The sequence below is a fragment of the Penicillium arizonense genome (genome assembly GCF_001773325.1).
Source record: "Penicillium arizonense strain CBS 141311 chromosome Unknown PENARI_contig001, whole genome shotgun sequence".
In the NCBI taxonomy this organism is placed as follows: Eukaryota; Fungi; Ascomycota; class Eurotiomycetes; order Eurotiales; family Aspergillaceae; genus Penicillium; species Penicillium arizonense.
Window position 1 is genome coordinate 2,610,259 of NW_019173278.1, and position 23,340 is coordinate 2,633,598.

General features: G+C 50.0%; 10 protein-coding genes across 10 annotated transcripts; 5 read left to right on the top strand and 5 right to left on the bottom strand.

Annotated features, from left to right (window-relative positions):
* Positions 1 to 371: 371 nt before the first annotated feature.
* On the top strand, positions 372 to 1,895 carry PENARI_c001G12120 (FAD-dependent oxidoreductase; the record flags this gene model as incomplete). The annotated part of the gene is made up of 4 exons (XM_022627084.1): positions 372 to 534; positions 618 to 990; positions 1,045 to 1,210; positions 1,281 to 1,895. The coding sequence occupies 4 exons, from the start codon at positions 372 to 374 to the stop codon at positions 1,893 to 1,895; spliced, it is 1,317 nt and encodes a 438-aa protein (XP_022493638.1).
* A 582-nt stretch (positions 1,896 to 2,477) lies between these two features.
* Positions 2,478 to 4,296, top strand: fmqD (FAD-dependent monooxygenase fmqD; the record flags this gene model as incomplete). The annotated part of the gene is made up of 5 exons (XM_022626160.1): positions 2,478 to 2,732; positions 2,856 to 3,072; positions 3,138 to 3,526; positions 3,598 to 3,959; positions 4,044 to 4,296. The coding sequence occupies 5 exons, from the start codon at positions 2,478 to 2,480 to the stop codon at positions 4,294 to 4,296; spliced, it is 1,476 nt and encodes a 491-aa protein (XP_022493945.1).
* A 208-nt stretch (positions 4,297 to 4,504) lies between these two features.
* PENARI_c001G01021 (2OG-Fe dioxygenase family protein) lies at positions 4,505 to 5,599 on the bottom strand (the record flags this gene model as incomplete). The annotated part of the gene is made up of 1 exon (XM_022626203.1): positions 4,505 to 5,599. The coding sequence occupies one exon, from the start codon at positions 5,597 to 5,599 to the stop codon at positions 4,505 to 4,507; it is 1,095 nt and encodes a 364-aa protein (XP_022493409.1).
* A 634-nt stretch (positions 5,600 to 6,233) lies between these two features.
* PENARI_c001G08208 (bZIP transcription factor) lies at positions 6,234 to 7,712 on the bottom strand (the record flags this gene model as incomplete). The annotated part of the gene is made up of 4 exons (XM_022626782.1): positions 6,234 to 6,395; positions 6,463 to 7,058; positions 7,117 to 7,515; positions 7,580 to 7,712. 4 exons carry the CDS (start codon positions 7,710 to 7,712, stop codon positions 6,234 to 6,236), a joined length of 1,290 nt encoding a protein of 429 aa, XP_022493550.1.
* Positions 7,713 to 8,455: 743 nt separating this feature from the next.
* On the top strand, positions 8,456 to 9,187 carry PENARI_c001G07691 (uncharacterized protein; the record flags this gene model as incomplete). The annotated part of the gene is made up of 1 exon (XM_022626740.1): positions 8,456 to 9,187. One exon carries the CDS (start codon positions 8,456 to 8,458, stop codon positions 9,185 to 9,187), a length of 732 nt encoding a protein of 243 aa, XP_022493446.1.
* A 66-nt stretch (positions 9,188 to 9,253) lies between these two features.
* Positions 9,254 to 10,320, bottom strand: PENARI_c001G10013 (uncharacterized protein; the record flags this gene model as incomplete). Its single annotated transcript, XM_022626915.1, has 3 exons — positions 9,254 to 9,841; positions 9,907 to 10,151; positions 10,212 to 10,320. 3 exons carry the CDS (start codon positions 10,318 to 10,320, stop codon positions 9,254 to 9,256), a joined length of 942 nt encoding a protein of 313 aa, XP_022493970.1.
* Positions 10,321 to 11,391: 1,071 nt separating this feature from the next.
* On the top strand, positions 11,392 to 13,044 carry PENARI_c001G05109 (FAD-dependent oxidoreductase; the record flags this gene model as incomplete). Its single annotated transcript, XM_022626518.1, has 3 exons — positions 11,392 to 11,530; positions 11,576 to 12,210; positions 12,301 to 13,044. The coding sequence occupies 3 exons, from the start codon at positions 11,392 to 11,394 to the stop codon at positions 13,042 to 13,044; spliced, it is 1,518 nt and encodes a 505-aa protein (XP_022493119.1).
* Positions 13,045 to 13,561: 517 nt separating this feature from the next.
* nrps11 (nonribosomal peptide synthetase fmqC) lies at positions 13,562 to 16,891 on the bottom strand (the record flags this gene model as incomplete). Its single annotated transcript, XM_022626463.1, has 1 exon — positions 13,562 to 16,891. The coding sequence occupies one exon, from the start codon at positions 16,889 to 16,891 to the stop codon at positions 13,562 to 13,564; it is 3,330 nt and encodes a 1,109-aa protein (XP_022493593.1).
* Positions 16,892 to 18,254: 1,363 nt separating this feature from the next.
* On the bottom strand, positions 18,255 to 19,790 carry PENARI_c001G08157 (uncharacterized protein; the record flags this gene model as incomplete). Its single annotated transcript, XM_022626780.1, has 2 exons — positions 18,255 to 18,261; positions 18,946 to 19,790. 2 exons carry the CDS (start codon positions 19,788 to 19,790, stop codon positions 18,255 to 18,257), a joined length of 852 nt encoding a protein of 283 aa, XP_022493523.1.
* Positions 19,791 to 20,343: 553 nt separating this feature from the next.
* PENARI_c001G11855 (uncharacterized protein) lies at positions 20,344 to 21,651 on the top strand (the record flags this gene model as incomplete). Its single annotated transcript, XM_022627062.1, has 1 exon — positions 20,344 to 21,651. The coding sequence occupies one exon, from the start codon at positions 20,344 to 20,346 to the stop codon at positions 21,649 to 21,651; it is 1,308 nt and encodes a 435-aa protein (XP_022493686.1).
* Between the last annotated feature and the right edge of the window lie 1,689 nt (positions 21,652 to 23,340).

The window sequence follows — 23,340 nt, forward strand, 5'->3', positions numbered from 1 at the left end:
TCATCTCCTGCATGTACTGTTCCTGCATGGACTGTTAGTATGAGATGCATGAATATAAAGAAAATCATTCACGTAATATAGGTAGCATAATATTCCGTCATTTACGTAATATAGATAGCATAATGTTCCGTATATCTGAAAAGATTACATTCTACACAAGGATGGCCGTTCAGTACTGTGCATACGCATATTACTGCAGCAAGGAGCGTGTATAATTTTCCTGACTCAACAACTGACTGGATTTCTCCAGAAGTCTTCTTGATCAGTTGATCATTCATTTCCCTCTGCCACGTTTTTTCTTTTCTTTTCTTTTGGTTGTTGTTTCCCCTTTTTATCTTTTCTGTCCTTTGCCCGGGAAAAAGACGAACAAGATGACAAAAGAACTTCACCACACGGTATCTGCGCCTGATTCAACTGGGATCAAGGTTATTATTGTTGGACTCGGCCTCGCAGGCCTTACCGCAGCAATTGAATGTCATCGAAAGGGTCATTCAGTGATTGTCCTCGAAAAGGTGTCCGAGCTACAACATGATGGTATGTTATTCCGCGCCCTCATACCACAGTACCCTCGACAGGTGATTTGCATTCTTCCTGAGCTAATCCGTTGGAGAGAATAGCCGGCGATGGAATTATGATCGCCCCCAACGCAAGCCGTGTCATCCGCCAATGGGGTGATGAACTCCTCACAGAGATTGCCCTGAATTGCTGCGACGCCACGCATGTCGATATGATGGATCATTGCGATAAGCTCATTGTCCGACAAGAACTTCCCGGAAAGGGGGAGGGTCTTGTAACCAATCGCGGCAAACTGGTGTGTCTCCTATATGAGCTCGCGAAGAACCGGTTGGGGATTGACATTCGACTGGGCTCTCGGGTGACTGAGTACTGGGAAAGCGATGATGGACACGCCGGTGTAGTCGTTGATGGTCGAGAAAGAATTAGCGGAGACTGTGTGGTGTGCGCGGATGGAGTTCATGGGATGGCCAGGAAGTATGTCACCAAAGAGGATATACCTCGGCGGGAAACTGGTTGGGCAACTTTTAGAGCTCATATTGAGGCCGACACATTTGCGGATGATCAGGAGGCAAAGTGGGTTCTGGCCGGGACTGACTTGGTGGACCGGACCTATGCGTGGTTCGGGGACGGCGTGAATGTGGCCATGATGACCCTGAAAAGGGGAAAAGAAGTGGTGTGGATGACAACGCACAAGGTAGGCATTTCACTTTCGTTTCTTGTCCCTTTCCTATATTGCGTTTCTGTCCACTCACTCTGGTCTTCAGGATTGCTACGGTGCACGTGAGACATGGCACGGTGGAGGTCAAGCCAAGATCGACGACGCACTGGCGACTATCAGTCAGTGGCCTGGCAGGCACAGAATTGAAGCCGTTATTCGACATACCAAACCCAGCAAGTTGGTGAACCATCCACTCATCTATCGTCCTCCACTCCGCACATGGATTTCCGAGGGCGGACGGATCATCCTCATTGGTGATGCCGCCCACCCCTACTACCCTGTCGTAGGCCAGGGCGGGAGCCAAGGGATTGAAGATGGCGCAGTTCTCGCCATTGCACTCTCGCTGGCAGGCAAAGACCGCGTTTCCCTCGCGCTGCAGGTGGTCGAGAAGATCCGATACCCGCGGGCAACCGTCATCCAGCTGGGAAGTTCGACCTTTCAGGCGACTGTGCTCCGGCCGGACTGGGAAAAAGAAGCGAGCAAGCAGGATGAGTTCCGGTTCCCCAACCCGGACTGGATCTTTAGTCATGATTGTCAGGACTATACGTATCGGGAGTTTGAATCTGTAGTACAGGCAATTCGAGATGGGAGGGAATATGTGCCTACCAATATCCCTATCGATGGGGTGTATCGGGTCGAGAATACATACAAGCCAGAGTGATTCTCACTTTTTCCCTACTGCTCTTTGATCGCTATTACCCACTATGCTAGCAAGGCCATTGTGGCCGAATGCAATAAGAGACCGCCGATTCATGTGGTATTCTTCTCCATCAGTATAGGCAGAAATGTGCTACCTTCAGGCAGTAATAGTTACGGAGGCAATAAACACACTGGACACAGCGCGGTGACTTGCTGCAAGAGCACTGCAGTCCTTCCGAACGAGCTGTCTCACGTAAAATATTGGTAATTTGGAGTAGAGCAAGGGCCCGCGAGACAAAGCACGCGACCTTTTCAAGTAAGACACTTATTCTGCATAAATATTGATTCCACTGCATGTAGAGTAGTATTGAGCAGTAAGCAAGGAGACATTCTTCCGAAAGGATCCATACTGGATGACAAAAGGAAATGAGAAAAAAGAAATGAAAACGAAATGAAAAAGAAATGAGGAAAAGAAATGAGTACCAATGGGTCTCTGATGTGTACGGTTGAACAAATTACATATACCTTCCCTGGCATCTGAAGAGATCACATCTTCCAAAAGCAACAGCCAAAAGTGAAAAGAAAAAGCATTCATCATTTCATGATGCGATCGTTGTCTTTGATCTCCATCCTCGCGGCATTACCGATACTGGTCGCATCAACACCAGCACCTGCCAGCCAAGATGAAGGCCCTGTTGATTTCAACGCCATTTTCAAGCCAGTCTTGTCTTCTGGCGCCCGTCTATACCTCCCCAATGACCCGGAATATTTTAAAGTGAATGAAAGATGGTCTAACTTGCAAGACCCGAGTTATGTTGCTGCCATTCAACCGGCCACCGAAGAAGATGTGAAAAACATTGTATGTCCATACCCGGGATATCTTCCTCTAGCCTACTGCAGCAAACCTCAATACATACCCATTTACACACATGGATTGATCTCATTGTCTTGTCGGTGCTAATGCGTTTCTTGCTTTGCTCAGGTCAAAGCTGCCACTGAGCATGATATTCCCTTTCTGGCCACCGGATCAGGACACAGTGTCAAAACCGGCTATACTTCCGTCAAGGGAGCGGTGAATATCGACCTCAAACTACTGAAAAACATCTTCTTGGATTTTGAGAACGACGCCGTGACTATCGGACCGGGAGTTGTGAACAGCCAGGTGTATGATGTGCTATATGACGTGAAAAAGGAACTTCGTAAACAACCCCCCTACCCCACCGAATCAGGAATCAAACAAGTCCATGCTGTTAACGCATCTTAGCCCTCAGCACCGATCGCTGCATCAGCACGCTCGGCACGATGATCGGAGGCGGTCTAGGAACCCTTTATAGTGTTCGTGGTATCCTGGCCGACTCTCTGATCTCGGCCCATGTTGTCACTGCCACAGGGGACTTAGTCACGGCCTCACAAACCGAGAATGCGGATCTCTTCTGGGCGATTCGTGGTGCCGGTCATAACTTTGGTATCATCACCTCCGCCACGTTCAAGATGTACGACCAGACCAATGGTGGCAACAGCGTGTTTGGTGATTTCCTGATCCCTAACTCCCGGAATGCGTCCGCATTTGAGTTGTTGAAGTCAGTGGATGAGGATCTTGAGCCGGGTGTCTTTTGGGGAATTCTTGGTGGTTTCAACCATACAACCAAAGAGGTAAATCAACCCAGTCCCCTTCAAAAGAAATTACAAGTAAAGAGAAGAAGGCTTACTGGGAGAAAATGTAGGCTGAGCTTCATGTTCGTCTGTTGATATTCGGAGACGATGCAGATGCTGCCCCCCATCTGGCCAAAGTGGAAGCCCTCAACCCAACCGTCACCTCATGGGCCAACACCACTTGGAATACCTACGGCGAAGAAACAGCCATCATGTGCAACACGGGCTGGAATGCGAACATGTACTCAATGGGTCTGAAGCGTACTGACGTGGACACAATGGTTGCGGCGTTCACGAATTGGAGCTCCTTCTCTGCCGAGAATGAGTGGTTCAATGGGTTGCTAATGATCGAGAGACATTCCGAGGCTACGGTGATGGCGGTTCCTGAAGAGGAGCGAGGAGTGTTTCCATGGAGAGATACCAAAATCCAGATGTATGTGCTTCCGTCGCAAAAGGGAACCCGAAAAGGGGAGAATCCAAGATTCCAGCTAACCATGGTGTTTCCGCCTTGTATTAGGGTATTCGTCAACTACATCACTGACCCGAAATACCATGATACATTGGATGACTTCATCCAACCATCTCGCGCAGAAATCCAGGGTGTGATGGGCTTTGAAAATCACCACAGCTATGTGAACGAGGCATACGGCGATGAAGGTCCGAGTGTCTGGTACGGAGAACATAACTTACCCAGGCTGGTGGCGGCGAAGCAGAAGTGGGATCCGAAGAATCATTTTGGACCGGGAATGCCAGTTCCATTGAGTCTCTAAGGGCCTTTCTTAGGGGGCATGATAATGACAGGGAGAGATGGGGTCGGACGATCTATAGATAGGAATTGCATATGTTGTAGATTAACTAGGGAGCCGGGATTTTCCCGTGACATTTTTCTTGCCCCATGTATCTGATTCTTTTAGAAATATATCTACAATGACAATTCCGAGGCAAATAAACAGCCCTGATACAACTTTTCCCAGTTCATTATTCATCCGACAGACTCATGGCGGGAAACTCCAATCCCATTTCCCGGTGAGGATTAAGAGAGTCAATCCCCGCGGAAATATGGTCTCCAGTGACTGGCTTGCGCGTGAAGAAGATCAGCATGTCCCGGGTAGCCTCCCTGGATGCGTTGACCGCATAGACTGGAGATATGCTGTGTTTACGCTCATTATCGACAATTAACAGGGTGTCCAGGAAATGGCGATGCTGTGCTCGTGCCCGGATCATCTCCGGCGCGGTTTCTTGAAGTCGGATGCCAGTTTTCTCCTTGACATCATGCAAGAAAGTCACTGCACTATCCGGCGTCATGTTGGTACTTCGCAGATAGGTTGTCATGGTATGGTCGACCCCATCCGTGTGCACGCCTTCCAGCGCGGGCTCTCCCAGCATTTCCGGCGTCGTGACGGTACGCAGAGCAAAGAGCGTACACACCCATTTGTTGCTATGATAGTCAAGCTTCGGACGTTCCTTCACCGTCATCCCATGGAACATGAGCCCTTTAAATACCATGAGCGCTTGGAAGGCCGTGTTGAGCTGCAGGTCGTTGTCTACCTCATCGAAAACACGAACGGTGTCCGAGTCATGCCGTTTAAAGTCCTCTCCCACTGACAGTGCGAATGGCTGAAACTCGAGTCGCCGCACGGACTTGGTATCCCAGTCGAAGCAGAACCTTCCGTTACGGGACTTGCGGAAAGGCAATGTCGGATCACCGACGAGACTGTTGTTCACGGCCTGAAGTCTGGGGAAGTCTTCATCTCTGGCCCCCAGCGCCTTCAGGATAGGCACCATCTCCTCGCCATCCACGAAAACTGTCCGCTTCTCCATGTACTTGCGGCGTAGTTGGCAGATCCTGGAGATGGCCTCATAAAACTCGGGTGTACACGACTGCCTCTTAATGTTCAGTGGGGGTGGACGAGCTTTCACAGCCATGTCTCTGGTCTCATTCATGGCGGTACTTGCGTTTCCCAGTCCCCGGTACCATCGCTGATGAAGACCATAGCCACTTGGGGTGCGCCGGAGACGTAAGATAGGAGCTGCCGTACCCCATATCTGCTTGATGGGGGAGATAGCTTCCATAATCGCTCGCTGTGGCAGGGTTGAATCGTTGGAAGAAGATCACAGAAGATGGCACGGAAGGAATGGAAGAAGTAGGTCAAGGGCGCCCAGGATGGTGAATCGTTAGCTGCAAAGAATACAGGAATCGGCGAACGGTTCAATAACACTGGCCATACTAAATTGATCGTTATATAGTGCCTTATGTGTTGCTTCTTGATATCACTCAGCCTGAAGGAGGCACCAATGTCTTCCGTGTTGCGGTGTGCCACGTAAGTCTCCTCTGCTTTGGATGGCTTACTATCGCCAGTCAATGACGGGGGTGTCATTTACTGTAGATGAATTACTATCCACTCCAGGGCTACTTAAATTGCTGACACACTGCCCCTTTATTCCCCTTATCTGAGGTAAGCTCGTAAGCCATGAGAAATTTCTTTATTGGCGCTCAAGGGATCAGATCATAGACCATGTTGACCTTCTATAACTAGTTAATTCTTAACCTGCTGGATTCCCCCTCCCAGCAAAATCAGATTTCACAACTCTTTTCATGGTACGCACATTGCTGAACTCATGGAACCAATGAAGAAAACAACACCGACACATCTCAAAATGGAAGACAAACGGCCGAAGGTTTACTTATTTATATTTCATGCTTACCTTACAGGAACGTGCTGAGAATGCAGAGCAGCTGTTCCTTTGGTATACGACCGGCGAAATGCAACAGGACAATGGCTGCAAGCGCTGTGTCTGATCGATCCCTTTGCCAGGCAGCCCTGTTCTCGGCGGCCAAGCCCATCATCAGAGCCCATCGGGTTGGTAACTATGAGTTTCAGTCTGTTGCCGTTGGAGACAATGGAGACAATTGTTGGAGCGGACCGTCTTCTCACCTCATTTTGAATGATCCGCTTTATAGCATTAGGGCTACCTATCTTGCTAGTCGTATGCTGCGCCTGCGCTAAGGGAATGATGCAGTCATTCAGATTGTTTCGCGCGCCATCGCCCTCAGATAATAAGATTGTCTCCGTCGTCTTCAAGATTTCTTCATGAAACATTCGCCGCTCCCATGAGTCCCATTGGTCTGCGGCATAACATATATCTGCGATAACTTTGGGAAGCCGTCGAGTGCGGCTTAGACGTTGTTCGTACGATAGCGGTGATGATTCCGCAAAAGTCCCATTGTAATAGGCCGTGACCAGCACGTCAAAGTTGTCGAATCCATTATGCATGACACATTCCATCACACATTCAAGGCGGTCGTTTAGCGACGTATGGTCTGTGGACATCGCCACCGAGTTGGGTGTGTTGTGCGGTGAGTCTGAGGTGCGGGTGGGATTAGAGACGCTTCCCACCGACGGAATTCTGCTCATCGGTTGATACGGAGGCTCTGGTTCCCAGGTGTTACCCAACGTGTCCAACAACCTGTCTATGCTACGCCGGCTTTCTGTCATCAAGATGGTGGCGCTGTTGGATTGCTCTGCTAACACTGCTGCTCTGTTACTGCGCGGTCCTATCCCACCGGAGCAAGGTTTCGGGCCACCTACCTGGGCTTGCGTTGGGGCCACCAGAGACATTCCCGAGAAAACTTGCATTGTCTTGCCAGATGGTTGGATCCAGTGGGTGTTGGGCGGAACCGTTATAATCCAGGAGGAGCTTTGCATTCCCTATCCTAGTCTCGCCTGTCTCTTGCACATTCTGCGGACAGTGTACTTGTAGTGGCAGCCTCTGTTTCTGGAAGGAGCCCCCTTGTGGAACCAGACCTAAGGCAGCTGACCTATCCAGGTCTAGGGGTGATTTTGGAGATATCGCGCACAGTTCCGCTGTCACTGTGCGGCTTTGACTGGCACCCAGCTTGTCGTGATCGTCGGTCCGCTGCAGCCGACTTTGCTCGTGGTCTTCGACTCGTGCCTGGAGATCCGCCAGACGAGCTTTGACGCGTTGCCCTAGTGCCCATTAGCTCGCTGTTTTGGTTCTCTGCCGTGGGTAGGGTAGACAGGGGTATGCTACGGTAGATCCGCTGAGCCACTCGATTCTGAATCCGTTTCTTTTCTTTTCGGTCCTTGACCGCCATCGAGCTGTCCACAACGCCCAGTTCGTTGGCTTTGGGGAGGGAATACGGTGCTGGTAACATCGTCGTCATCGGGGATTTGGGATCCGCACAGAATGCCATTTCCCTTACGATAACATGAGCACTGACTGGGATTCAAATTCTAAGGCTAGTAGTGTGTCTTCTTTCCTTTCGTTGCATGTGTCCATTGCACACGCTGATTACTAAAACTTATGACAAGCATTGCAGCTCAGAGATCGAACTTCTGCAGGAGAGAGGTCTAGTCCCCAGATGCAGGCCATAGTAGTCCCCTAACGATGCCAAAGGCAGGCAGGGAGCTTTTCGTCACACCGCCACTTTCCAGTAATTTCCCAAAGGGTGAGCATTATTGTGAATTATCGAGAACATTGTTGCCGACACAATGTCTTTGTTCACACCGCCAATTGCCAAGATGTATACAGTATACGTATGACCTGCATGACATCTACGGCTATAGTTGCCGGAGGCAGATTAGATCCCGTATTAGACCTGGATACATATGACATATCTACGATGGTAAATATGGAGAGTGAAGGACAAAAAGGCAACAAAGTCCACTTCCATCTGGACCACGTATAGCCAACGCATTCCTGTACGTTACTGCAGAGAATAATAACAACAATCATGAATTTTCAACGGCCTTGCTTCCCCCACTGGTACAGCAGCATTATCTTCCTTGCTTGCTATAATACGCAGCTGACACGCCACATCGAATTCTTGCACCGTGCAATCTAGTGCAAAGACCATCTGTTTCTTCCAGACGTTCATTCCGTATCGTCCCGATAAAATCTGAAATCATGTCTCAGTTATCTGCATACCGCCTGCTCAGCTTCGATGTCTACGGCACCCTAGTCGACTGGGAAGAAGGCATCTGCGCCGCCCTCCAAGTGACATTAGATCGCTACAGCGTCCAGTTCAAACGCGATCATCTGCTTAAGCTTTTCGAAGATCTCGAACACGAACATGAAGCCAAGGCCCCCGGCATGCTATACAGTGAACTGTTGGCCGCCGTGCATCCGGCGCTGATCGAGAAGTTGGGTCTTCCTTCGCCCACTGCAGGAGAGAACAAGCGCTTCGGCGAAGCCGTGGCACACTGGCCGGTCTTCCCTGATACGTTGGATGCATTGAAGCGGCTCTCCAAGCATTACAAACTTGTAGTGGTGTCCAATGTGGATAGGGAGTCATTTGCCAAAACCAATGCGGGTAGTCTGCAGGGTTTTCCATTTGATTTGGTGTTGACTGCACAAGATATTGGGTCGTATAAGCCGGATTTACGCAATTTCCAGTACCTGTTGAAAGCCGTGAAGGAGAAGCTGGAAGTGGAGTCGGATCAGGTCCTGCACACCGCGCAGAGTCAATTTCACGATCACCAACCCGCGCAAAAGATGGGTATTAAGTCGGTGTGGATTGCGCGCTCCGGAGCGGTCATTGGCAATGTGGATGAGGCTGTGTATGACTGGCGATTTGACACTCTGGGGGAAATGGCGGATGCGGTGGACGCAGAGAACGCGGATAGTAGCGTTGGCTAGAGTACAGATTGGCATATGCGAGGTTCAGGATTAGTTCATTGCATTTGATTATTTATGACAGCTAGTTTAGATATCAAACGGCTGCTGGCCCGGTTTTTTGGGATTTGATACGAAGTCCTGGTCCAAACCGTTCATAATCGCATCACCCGCCATAGCAATCTCATACTCAATGTCTGGCTGCGCCTCTGCATACAACCAGTCCTTCTGGCCCGCCATGTCAAAGTTGAACTGGGCCAGCTGATTGGGGATGATATGCTTCTTCAGTGCCGGGTTCCCTGCACAGGCTGCTTCTACCTGCAACTGGATCTGACAACTGCGGTCGAGCAGCGTGAAGAGAAACGAGGCCTCGTCCACGGTCGAGCCAACACTCAAGAGGCCATGGTTTAGCAGTACCGCGGCCTTACCCTTACTGCCCAGTGCCTTTGCAATCTGCTGCCCTTCCTGCTGGGCCGTGACGATTCCCCCGTACTCCTGACTCACGGCTAGCACCCCGTACAGGTCACACACGTCCTGTGTAATCATATCCAGGGGCTGGCCAAAGGTCGCCCACGCCCGCCCGGCAATGGTATGCGCATGGCAAATTGAGTGAATGTCAGTGCGTGCTTGGTGAATCTCTGAGTGAATGAAGAAGCCAGGAGTATTGACGGGTCGATTCTGACAGCCAGATGAGAACATGGCCGGGAAGGATGATTGGAAACAAGGGGCGTCGGAGAACATACTCGGTTTCCGCCGACCACGGCTCCTGTCTTGATATCTAGACACAGCATATCGCCCGCGGTTAACAGGCCAAAGTGCTTCCCAATTGGGTTCATCCAAATATATTCCGCGTGCTCTGGGTCGCGTACACTTATATGACCGGAGATCCCTTCGGTAAATCCAACGCGCGCCCAGTTGCGGAACACCGCTGCCATATGCACCAAAATATGCTTGCGGTGCTCAGCAAAGGAGTCAAACCGTGGTATGCCTAACCAGTTGCAGGGCCATTGTCAAATCCATGTACGGAATGGAGGTGATAGGGCAGTACCTGTTAGAGGGTTTGGGCCATGGCTCAAGTTGTGCAGCTGGCATTCCGACTCCAGATCGGACGACGCGTCTGGCGCGTCCCGGGCCATAGATACAGCGGTGACGGTCATAGTTTCTGCCGTCGTGGTAGCTCGCACAAGCTGTTGAACCGGTTGGAAGAAAATAATTGATGGGATGGAGGAAAGCGCGGTTTAGTTCACCGTGATGGTGGATTGGACCCTTCCAAGGTTATCAACATAATTGTGAACTGACGTAAGAATCTAACGACGCTCCAGAAGGGAGAGTAAGCCAGATAGTAATTCAGGGACGTAAGAGTAAGCTACGAAAATCCGGACTCCAATACAGGTGGGAGAGCATGCTGTAAGGCCCTCTGAGGTGATGCGATGCAGGGCAGCTCATCTATAAAAAATCTTGGATACAAAAGAGAAAAACTCATATTATACATTTATCTAACTAACAGACATGCAAAATAACCAGATGTGCAAGCTTTACGCTTCCACTATGTTGCTCCAAGCTTGTACGCTCGTGGTACAGTACTAGAGCCAGACAGCAGTATTGAGTCTATGCTTCAGACGAGCAGCGCCACACACTTATGTACTGCACCGTTTTCTCATAACACATCTGATCTTCCAATCTGATCACAGCTATTGTGGTATATCACACTCTGCATGGAGATCGGTCCTACAGCTTCCAGACCATTCTCAGCTGTAATAATCTCTTCCGATCTCACATTTTTATTTCCAGAAAGAAAAGATGCATGCTTGAACCAGCAGACCACGAAGACCATGTCCCAATGCAGCAGCTCATAGTTACTTACATACCATGTCGAATTGCGCCAAGTGCATTGCTGCTACCTCTGACTGCTTGCTGTAAGCGCAATGCAAGAACAATTACAAGATGGTCACACCGCCATATCAGCCATTCCCATACATCTTCCCACAAACACATTCATATCGATCACTAGGCTGTAGGTACAAGTATGCTGATGCTACACAGTGAAGGGCATGTGTCCCTGTAGGTCCACGGAGGAGAGAAAATAATTACGTCTTGGCCATCTAATTTCTCCCAACTCCTTACAAAACTGTAATAAAACGCCTTTTTTTCTCTTATCCTTTTTGCTTTTTCTGTTTCTTCTTTAGTCCCCAACATTCTTCACTAGAAGACCTCAAATAGACACCGCAATGACGAAAGAAACGCCCACCGGTATCACTGTGATCATTGTCGGCCTAGGAATCGCCGGACTCACTGCCGCGATCGAGTGTCATCGACAAGGCCATAAGGTGATTGGATTAGAGAAGAAAAGCACGGTGTATCAACTTGGTCAGTCCTGCCTGGTTTATGAACCCCTACTCTGATAACCATCAGGGAATCACCTCGCTGAACGTCACGGCTGGAGTTGTCTAGGTGATATCATTGGCCTCAGTGAAAATGGTCTCAATGTCTTTTCGCACTGGCCCACCACCAATGGCTCCTCTATCGCCTCAACCCTGGCATCGCTCGGTAGCGAACTGGCTTCCGTGGATATTTTCAGTGATGCTGGGGAATTGAAATACACCATCCCATTCGGCGCCGATAGTCCAGTGGCGGGACAGTTTCTGCGTCGGTCGGACCTGGTCCAGGTGCTGTATCAGTATGCAACAACCGACCTCGGGTTGGACCTGAGGTATGGGGTGATGGTAGAGGAATATTGGGAGACAGCAACCATGGCGGGCGTCCTTCTTCAGGGTGGAGAGAGAATTAGCGGGCAGTGCGTGATTGGGGCAGACGGGGCACATAGTAAAGCACGCGCCATCATCACCGGCGAAACCCCGGCAGAGAGCGCCGCCGCTGTTGTGGAAACCGGGGGGGCAATGTTTCGATCGACGTTTGATGCGAGTGCGGTCGCTACCGATCCTGATGCGCAGTGGGTATTGCAGGGCGCGTCGACACATGACCGCCATGAGATCTATTTTGGAAAGGATGTGACGATTCTCATGGGGACCATTGGACAGGGGAAATATGTGTGGTGGAATTGTTCACACAGGGCAAGTCACCCCAATTCTGATATGTCCGTACGAATAGATATCTGATAACCGTCGATTCGGCCGTAGGATCTGACCAAAGCCACCACCAACTGGGTCCAAACAGCATCCCCCACTCCGGTCCTGAGATACATCCAAGACTGGGGCGTCGCTAAAAGACTCTCTGCCGTGATCGGGAAGACACCGCAGGGCACCTGTTTCAATCATTCGTTGATCACCAGGAAGCCGTTACGGACCTGGGTGTCGCGCCAGGCCCGAATGATTGTGATCGGAGACGCAGCGCATCAATTTCTGCCACATACTGGGCAGGGGGCCAACCAGGCTATTGAGGACGCCGCCGTATTGGCGATTTGCTTGCGGCTGGCATCGCTTTCGAATGATCCGAGTGGCTGCGAGGAAGATGGTGTTCCGCTGGCGTTGCGTGTGATGGAGAAGCTCAGGCAAGATTTAGATCAACCGTCCTTGTTGGAGCGGATTCTGACCTCAACTTCCAGGCATAAACGGGTTTCGCTGGTCCAACAAGGTTCCATCGAAGCCCAGGAAGTCACTCTCGAAGCGGATCTGGACCATGGCACTTCTGCCGATCGTTTTAACGCGATCTCTCGTCCAGCTTGGATCCATTGCCACGATTGCATCAGTCACACCCATCAGGAATTCCATCGAGCAGCAGAGGTGCTGACAAAGGGAGATGGAAATAGCAACGCATATATTCCCACGAATGCCCCTGTAGATGGGGGGTTCCACGCCGAGGATGATTATATCTTGCTTGGGAAGGGGGGTGGACAGGGAGACGTGAAGCAGGAGATAGTATGAATACAATATATTAGGGAATGGAGCAAACGCGTCCAGTGGCCTTCTCAAGGCCCGTAACATCACCGAGGTGGAGGTCCCCTACATATAAAGAACTGGAAAAGAAAGTAATACATCTGCCGGCGTTCCGACCAGTGGTAAAATTACCTATATTAGAGGCTAGAAGCATGGCCCTCAATAGATGGCGAGGGGTAGACTATGTTGTGGCTACCATACATGGCTGAGTGATTAACATGAAGAATCCAGGGAATACTGCTCGTTATATTGCAGCCTGAGTGGATATAGTTAGTATATGGAGTTGCCCGTTACATATCAGGAGTACCGTGTTGATCAAAACCGTAGATAGCGGCCGTGATACGTGAAGCTGAATTCGTCTGGGAATATATCATCGTCATAGATAATTATTATGGTTTCCGCCTATTTGAACCTATAATTACGGAAGAGAGAGAAGAAGAGGGGAGCACTCCAAAATCATAATTTTGTTTCATAAAGCATGTTGGACTATCATTCACGGCAAGACTTACCACTTGATCTCGGATATCAATGCTCCAGGCATCGAAATGAATTGACTGAGAGTCGTCGCCAACTTGTCTACCAGCATATCTGCAATCTCTTGCGACAACCGAATCTCCGGCCCAAGGATGGCCACATGCAACGTATCTTTCGCAGGAACCAATTGCACTTGGACATCTTCCAGGCGTCCATGAAACGCCCAATTATGCGCGCACGCCTGTCCATCAACCACCACCGGGGGAATCGCCTCGGTATTTTCCAACACTAGGACATGGCTAAACCGAGTCGTCTGTACCGGCCAGGAGGGAACACAGTGCGGAACAATATCTGATAATTCGCATGTTTCATACGGCATCCGAGTAACATATTGCGCTTGAGAGTGCGAGAGAAGATCCTGGACGGTGGCTTCATCGTGATGTGGAATGGTAATACGCATCGGAGTCTCCGCTGCGGTACATCCGGTGATACTCTCTATGCCCTGCACGAGCGGCAGCGTGCGACCTTCGACGAATTCGCCAAACACTACGTCGTCTTGCCCGGTATAACGCCAGAGCACAAATGCCCAGGCGGCTCGAAACACAGAAGCCAGAGTAATTCCGAGCGGAGGGATGGGGTTCGGCAGAATCGGGCGCATAACATACACCATGCCAATATGGTCAGGGGACAGACTAGCGGAGGAAGCGTTCGTAAATTTCGGTTGACTCATCTGGGACCCGTGCATAAATTTGGTCCAAAAGTCCATCGCTGGCGGCGACACGTTCTGATTTACACGGCAGGGCATGTAATCTGAGAATTGCCGCTCGCATTGGGATAGTTGGCGGCCCTCAAAGGCGGTCATGAAGTCTTTAAATATCACATCCAGCGTCATGGCATCAAACTGCGCGTGGGTAGTCCGGATGATAAGCAGACTGCTGCCGTCTCGTTCGTGGACGATTCTCGTGAGCTTCCACCAGCGGTTGCCATTGAGAACAGGCTCGGCATCGCTGTCGCAAAAGCTCGCTGCAACCTCCTGCACTGGTTTGTCGTCGCAATATTGGATGGGAATTTTGGTGGCGGGCTGGCGAAGGAAGGCTTGGTAGACACAGTCATTATGGCCAACATACACGGACCGGAGGGAGATGTGTTTCTTTTGGACAGCCTCCCATGCAGCCTCCAGCCGCGAATGATCTAGACCGGAAACCTCCAGAGTGATATGCATGCATTTCAATTGGGCGGACTTTTGCTGGAACGCAGTGGTGGGAAGAAAACCTCCTTCCAATTCATTCGCTTGCAGTTGAGCCTTGGCTAAGAGGTGAGCGGTCAGAGTCGAGTCCAGCTGGAATGATACCGACGATGGAGTGTTTGACAGGGGTTGTTGGACAGACTCCTCCAACATGCTTGCCATCGACTGGATGGTTGGATGCTTGAACACCACGGCGGAAGATAAGCCGGCAAATCCCATTTTGCGCGCGCTCCCAGCAAGACGAATGGCGTCTAGTGAGCTGCCGCCCAGGCTGAAGAAATTGTCCTGAGTGCCGATCTGGTCAACGGGGATGTTGAGGCTGGATGCCCATAGGTACACGAGGGATTCTTCGAGCTTGGTCGATGGTTGGCCTTGACAGGCCGCGAGCATACTGCTGTATTTCCTTCTCTCCATCGTCGAAAGATTGGCGGCGGACATCCGAATGGAGCGACGGTCAGTCTTCCCAGACGGCATTATAACCAAGTGGGAGAGCAGCAGAAAGTCTAACGGGACCATGTACACGGGCAATGCCTCCCGTAAGGCTGCCTGTGCCTTCCGCGCTTCCGCCACAAATTGCTCGTCTGGCACCAGGAAGGGGTTGTCATCGGCGATCATGCCGGTCATGTCTTGGGAGCGACTCACAAACGCAATCAAATTGGGCTCCCGATTCTCAGCCGTCACCAACTCGACGATCACCGCGTGTGGAGGCGGGAAGTACTGTCGCAGTTGATGCTCAATCTCGCCTAACTCCAGCCGCTGCCCGTGGAGCTTGACCTGGGAGTCCTTGCGGCCCAGGAAATGCATGGATCCGTCCGCAGTATCGAACCGGACAAGGTCGCCGGTTTTGTACAGCGATCCATAGGATTCACGGTCAAACTTCCTGACCCACGCCGTTGCATCGATGAAAGTCGACCGGCTTTTCTCACGAGATCCAAAATACCCTCGCCCAACGGTGTGACCCTGAATGATCAGCTCACCGACTTCTCCAACCTCCAGTAGCCGCTCATGGTTGTCCGGGTCCACGATCCATGGAATAACACCGGTCGAGTATCCCACATTGTTCGGGCAGGCCTCGTCCATGGCCGAGTTGAGAATGTTAATGCACCCGGCTTCTGCGGGGCTGTAGCCATTGTGCAGGTGGACGTAGGGAGACCACCGACGTACATCTTCACTCAGCACGGGTTCCCCTGCCAGCATCACGGCCTGCAGGATTGGCAGATCTTTTGGCTCCAACAACCGACTCACGGAGGGGGTCAACATGGCGAGGGTAATCTGATATTGGTGGAGGGCCCGAGTGAGGTCGCCCTTCCTCTCATCCTCGGAAGGGATACAAATACAAGCACCGAAGATAAATGGAATCAGATGCTCAAATGTCGCCAGGTCGAAGGAATTGGACGAAAATTGGAGCGTTCGGGAATTCTCATTCAACCCCAGGGATTGGCCACACGCCAGTGCGCAGGTAACCAGCGCGCGATGCTCCATGAGGAAGCCCTTGGGTGTGCCTGTGGAGCCTGATGTGAAGACACTGTATAGCGCGTTTTCGGGCAGATTAAATGGTCCCTCAAGAGACTCGACAGATGGTGGAATGTGTTGATCGTCCACTATGATCGAGTGCGAGCAAATTTCTGCCGCAATGCCAGCCATTGTGGCCGAAGAGATGATCATTTGCGCCCCCGACTCTGCAAAGATGGCTTGCAAGCGACCCACGGGCAGACTGGGATCCCACAGCAGAAATGCTCCGCCCGCCTGGAGGACGGCATGCATGGCAACGGTGATGAACTTAGACTTCTCAAACAGCAGAGCTACCAGGACCTCGGGCTTCACACCCCGCCGGCGGAGTTCGTGGGCCACGGCTGTTGAACGCTCCTCCAGCTCGCGATACGTGTACGTGCCATCCCAGGCACAAACAGCAGCGGCATCCGGACGTTTGAGAACGTGGGTATGAAATATCTCATTTACCGTGGCATCTACTGGATAAGATGTCGCGTTCTTCCAGCTGTGCTCGGGAATGTATCGCTCGGGGAAATCGTCTTCTCCCGGAATCTCCTCCGCGGTGTTGATGACCAGCGCACCGGGCTTCTCAGCGTGGATCGGAGTCGGAAATGACTTGAGCATATTTCCTGTTTTTCTCGGGTTGATTGATAATGATCAAAAATAGGAGTCAAGCAGAGCTGGAATCTTTCCCACTGGTTTTACCCCAAAAAGGACGGAAGACTTTAATTCAGAAGGCCTCGATCTTTGGTCCTCTCTCCCATTCATGTTATTGGGCAGAAACCATAGCAGTATTTATGCAAGGGGGACTTTTATCGGCTCTTACCTAAGACCCCAGCGTAGTAAGTTTCTCACCGATGCTCTGCAGATTTAAATGTGGCTTACGCCTTGGTGCATGCATGTTATGTAGACAAGCACTGTACCAATGCTGCTATTATCTTGCATTTAGTTGGTGCATCACTTCATATTACTTACTATCACCTGCAGGGAAGCTGTTGTGTAATACGCATATCCGTAATTGGAATTGATTGAACCTTACGGGCTTCGTGATCAAAGCATCCATATGGCATAAGCATGTTAATATCACGAGGAATATCCAAATCCGTAATTTGGGGGTTATAATTACGAAACAGAGTCTAAACAAGTCATGTTACACATAATATACGGATAGCAAATATTACCTCTCCCATTGTTAGCACAGCCACAGCGCTGGTAAGCTTAGCCACCACTCGAGGATTGCCATCCTCGTCTGTAATGGGAAACCTTGTACCGACTTCAGCTCGAGAAATCGGAGACGGAGATATCGGCAGGTCTGAGAGGGCTTAAGCTTTTATCATGATGTTGACACATGAAAATGTCGAGTAGATTATCAATAGTTAGGCAAATTTTCCTCTCGCACGTCCAGCGAAGACGAAGAATAAGCTTAGGCGTGATCTGTGGCTTGACCCACTACTGCCTACCCGATGGCTGCCACTTAGCTCCCCGATTAGAAGGCTGCGTGTCAACACCGTTTTGCCGGGGGCAGTATATAAGGTGACACGTCACTCAATCTCGGCCACTTTGCTCGCCTCAACAATTGATACTTGTCACTGGAGTATAGGGCGTGCAATCTAGATAGAAAGGTTGACCGAGCTGCAACGAAGTTTAGCACGGGTTCTCAAAACATTAGTGGAGAACAACCCTCACCACTCCATCGCAAAAAGGATAGATATAAATGCACTGCCAACATTCGTTGCGGAACTCGTTGACCACCACAGGGGAATGCTGCTTTTAGGGTGAGTTTGTCTCGTCTCAATATATGGAGCCTGTTCGGATATTGCAGTAGTTTCCTTCCAAAAGGACAGACAGGAAGCTAGATGCGACAAACGTAGAAGAACGGCATTTCCAAGGACACAGAAGGGGAAGGTTTGAATGGCGAAAGGTGCTTTGAAAGCTTTCCACAAGCTGTAGATGCTCCACAGACCCAGCCAAGTCCCTTGCCTCGAATCTATTCACTCTTGCCGCCCGTCGACAGTACCGGCGATGCGAGTTGTTCGAACGAATTTGAGACAAGAGATCACCATCTCACCTTGCAGACTGATGCTCACTACACCTTTCCGATCTTCGGTAGGTTCAATTGGGATTTTCTCGTCTTTCTTTTTCCTTTCATTTTTTTATGGGCGGGAGGAGGGGGGTTGTTTCAAGCTAGAGTGAAGTTGTTGGATTTCGAATTTTGGGTGTCGGGGACAGGGTTTACGGGACGGGCCGGCGGGACGATCCACGAGGGACCAACGACGGGCGGTATAATTTCACTGGAACCCCCAGTGGAATTGACAACAGAGTATATATAGGCTTGCTTTATCATTATATTTCTAGGTCCGTGTCCAGTAGACGGAACACTATGTTCGTATCAAATGATATGCCACCGGTATTCAAAGTTCCTTCATGCAAACATCGCGGATTTCCTTCCACACCCGAGCTTGAAGCTTCCGGCCCTCATCACTTGTGACCGTATATCCAAGACTGCAATGACTGGCATTTAGAAAGTGTGGACTTCAATAAGGGATAGGAAAACTCACTCGAGAAAGCTGTCGTGGGTCCAAAATTTTCCATGGCCATGCACCCCGAGCAATGACGCACTTAGCAATGAACGACTCCCCTCCTCCGGAGATCTCCCGCCATATATATTCAACAAATACATGACAGTTTTTAGATACCAGGGAAGGTCTCGGGAGATTCCAGTGACTGTGTACCCGGGGCAGACCACGTTGACAGCCACACGGAGTGGCTGGTCTGGAGCCGAAACCAAATAATCCTCTATCAAACCCTGCATCACATAAACAACCAACAGCTTCGTGATAAGATATGAGCTCCGCGTCTGGAATGATTCGGGCTCATTCAAAGCATCCAGCACACTAGGTGAATCGACGGGTATATCCTCCGGTGTCACGGAGATGAACTCAGCGCTACCTGTGAGGGTGAGTTGTGCTGGATGGCCTTTTCTTTCTGACCCCCGTTTGAGGAGAGGTATAACACAGATGGCGAGTAAAGCTGTCGACAAAACATTGACTTGTAGCGCCGATTCCCAGCCCGTTTTCTTGACCACCGAATAGGTCCCAGGGGCAACTCCAGCATTTAATATGGCGACTTGCAAGCCATCAGCTCCGACTTCCTGCTCCAAGTTGGTCGCGAACTGCTTAATGCTTCCGAAATCATTCATGTCGAGCTGCATGACAACGATACGATCACATTCCCCGTCTCCCATCGTCGCCTCAATATTTTGCTTGGCCACGTAACCCTTTTCAAGTGTTCGGACGGCCAAGATCACCTTTGATGCCCCAAGTTTGATAAATTTCAAGGCGACATGATAGCCTATGCCCGAGTTGGCACCGGTGATCATAATATTTTTGCCTGAAAATGAAGCCTGTGGATCCTTTGGAGGGTTTTTCGCACCCCATCGCATGATTTGAAAACTTCCGAGCCCCAGGGGCGGCCCAGTCCCAAAGAGTTGAGCGAGCTCATGACTTGGTGCCGGAATAGACATAGCCGATTCAGAATGAGAACCACCGAATATAAACTTTGCTGAAAGGGACAGCGCAACTAAGACCCTGATGAGCTGCAAAAGGTATTTTAATCCAGGCTAAAACCTCATATAGCCCCTTGCACGGCACATTCCACGGTCCCTTGCATAAAACAGGGCGTAGTACCTGGGGGCTGTTGTGAAGCCAATAGCAGATATTTCTTGCTTTCAGCATAAGGAAACTCCACTGCCTCGCCTCTACTTCGCACGTCCAAATTCCCCATAAGCCTGATAGGAATTTCTTCATTCATCTCTAACCCCACAACAACTGTACCCGATCATTGACAACATGACAGTCTCTGAAACAAAGAGAAAGCCAATGAGGAGCTTTGAACCCTTCCATCTCACCTGCTTGGATCATACCGTGGGACCAGTTTTCATGAATTTCTTCCTATCTTTCCGCTGCAGAAACATAGAAGAATGCCTTTTGTCCATCAACAAGGGGATCACTTGTCTTGTCGACAGGCTCCCATTTTTGGCCGGAGATGTCATCCATACCACCACCCCAGATGGCAGAATGAATGTAATGCAGATCGAACCATCCTCAACGCTGATCGACGAGAGCCACATGCTCAGCATTAAGCATCATCCCCACCACGTTTTACCAAATACTCCACACCAAATAAAAGTAGAAGCCAATCCGCTGGAGAGATTTGCATCACTTGATGAATCATACGTTCCCTCCGTCCCCTTGCTGCCCCTGTCTCCAGGCCCAAGGCCCGTTTTCCGTCTCCAGAGCAATTTCCTCGCGGACGGGATCGTTCTGGCGGTGGGGTTTCACCACAGCGTATTTGACGCTACGGGAGCGGGGCGATTGATCGAAATACTAGCCGAGTGTTGTCGCGACCCCGGCTCCCAGGCTTTGGCGTCCACGACTGAGCTCGAGGAGGAGATTAAGCTAAGACGCCTGGTTGACAATACTGGAATGGTCACAGCCGGGTCATACCGTCAGCACGAAGCCCAGAACCGCAAGGTTGAAATGTCGACGGGAGATTCGAACTGGATCCCGCCGAAACTGGCCGTCTACTCATTTCACTTCTCGGCTGCGACCATCGCACAGCTCAAGATCGCTTGTAACGGAGTGTTGTCAGATATCCGTGCCCAGCAGCATGATGACGAGAGGCCTGTCGATGAATCAAGAGAGCCCATGCAAGAATTTATCTCCACGAACGACATATTCACGGCCCTGGTCGCAATCGATATATACAAAGCTCGCAGCCACCAGACCGCAGACGTTCAGGCCAAAACCAGCCCAGAGATGGTCATGATAGTCAACCTGCGTGAGAAGCTTGCCTCCCTACCGAGCACATATCTTGGAAATGCCGTCTCTGTCATCAGAGCACATGCACACCCACAAGATACGCTTCCTAATCCGGCTGTTTCAGTTTCAAGACAGCACCAACATCCGTCCATATGCAGTACCGCCCTTCTCCAAATCACAGCACTGGCACTTCAGCTTCGCCAGAAGCTCGCCTCGATTGATGATGCACATGTCCGCCAGTACCTAGCGCATCTGATGAGGAACCAGGATTGGAGCCATATCGGCACCCTCCTCCCGGGCACGATGGTATCGAGTTGGCGACATCTCAAGGTGTATAGTTTGGATTTTGGCCCGTCTCTAGGTCAAGTTATCGAGTTCAATCCGCAAGCTACACTAGTAGATGGCATTTGTACTATCCAGCCGGAGCGTGCCGGTGATGTGGATGGAGAGAGTCCCGGGTGGGAGGCTTGCGTCACGCTGCAATCGGATGCTATGGAGTCCTTTCTTCGAGATGGGCTGTGTAGTGCTCTGTCACTGGGGAAAATTGCGAGATATACTTCGTGAATTCTTGTTGGGACACCCGTACCCGTTTCTTGGCGGGTTTTGCGTCGAGATACTGAGCCCGCGGATTACCCACGGGTTGGTAGACAATGCAAACATGATGGTGTGTATGTTGTATTAGTGACCGGAGAAAAATTGTTTCACTCCGGAGGATGTTCATTCTTAGTATTGTTAGTCATGTTCCCCATGAATTGCGTACGAAGTGGTAGCAAGGGCGATATTCTATTAAAAGTCAAGCGAAAAAAATCATAATAAAACACTAAACTAGGTTTACAAACCATTCAATTAGATTTTCTAAGCTATTTCTAAATATCCAAAGCACCAAAAATTGAGGGTTGGTTATATTTCGCAAGTATATAAAGACTGTATCGTGGATGCGAGATTCGACGAGTGGAGTAGTGGCATAGCCGCAGAATAGTAATCGCAAATCAATGGGGCCTCACTGTGCATTGGCCTCCTATCTGGAGGCGAAACCACCAGGATCGACCACCACATTGATGACGCCAGCCTTTTCTAGAGGGGACAACGGTCAAAAGAGCTCGCCGGGTTCTAGCATTGGGGAGACCATACTAATCCTAAAGTGCATGAGAGGAGGGTGCTTGGAATACATCTTACCGAGTCTTAATCTACTGCGTTCTTCTTATAGCATATTATTTTCTAGGGTGTGGCCTTCTGCTTTATTTCTTTCTTCTAGGGCGTCTACTTGCCTCACTATATCGATAGTCTAGGTTTCTTAGCCGGTGAAAGAGCATCTTACTGAAGCTCTTAGTGCTGGCTACTAAAATCTTTGATACTTTAGCGTTACTATGGTAGGTAGATTTAAGAGATTCTGAATGGATAGGAATTGAAGTAGGAAATAGTGAAGTTTAGGTTGGATTGTATTCCAAGCAAACGCTATATAGAGATATCAAGGACTATTCATATATTACACTTTATGGTTTTAGTTTGCTGGTTAGATTCAAGAACGAATTGCAGTCTCTTTACCTAAACTTCCGGGAACACCGGTAGGCAGTGCGGTTCCTATCGGAGCAGGCGAAAGCTACAAGGCAAGACGAGAATAGAAGAGGCTGGTCAGAGGAGAGCAATGGGATAAGCAATCAGGTTGCTCACTGAGTAGCTCAGGGTCGCTCAGTGGGCGGCTTAGGGCGGCGGCAATATATAATACCGTCAACATTATTATATTTACATATCAGACAACAAATATACTGTTGGAGAAAAATAATGAATGGATATTACATGATCAACATCTATGATAGGTGAATGATGATAATCGACTCGTGATAATATAACAGCTATTGTGAATGTACATCCTCGGTATACTTCTAGGCAAAGAGGGATTTCGAAAATCAAAAAAGCAACACAAAACCCAACAGAAGAATGATCATCCGACTGTATCGGCATTGTATCACTTGACCTTCCCAAAGAAACCTTCAAGCCACCTGGAAACCACCGGAAGGCGTGAGTAGCCAACCACATCCAACCGGGCTTAGCAAGGCAACCAAACACCCTGAACCCTACACTCAAACCTAAAGGCGATATACCAAATCCCTAGTACAAGCAGTTCTCCGTACACAGTACAATTACAAGGAAAAGAAAGATCAACAATCCAAGAGCCCCACAAGTTCCGACCCCGCTCTACAGTCCCCAAATACCGAACCTCACCATCTCAGATCCAAACACCCATACTGTGCA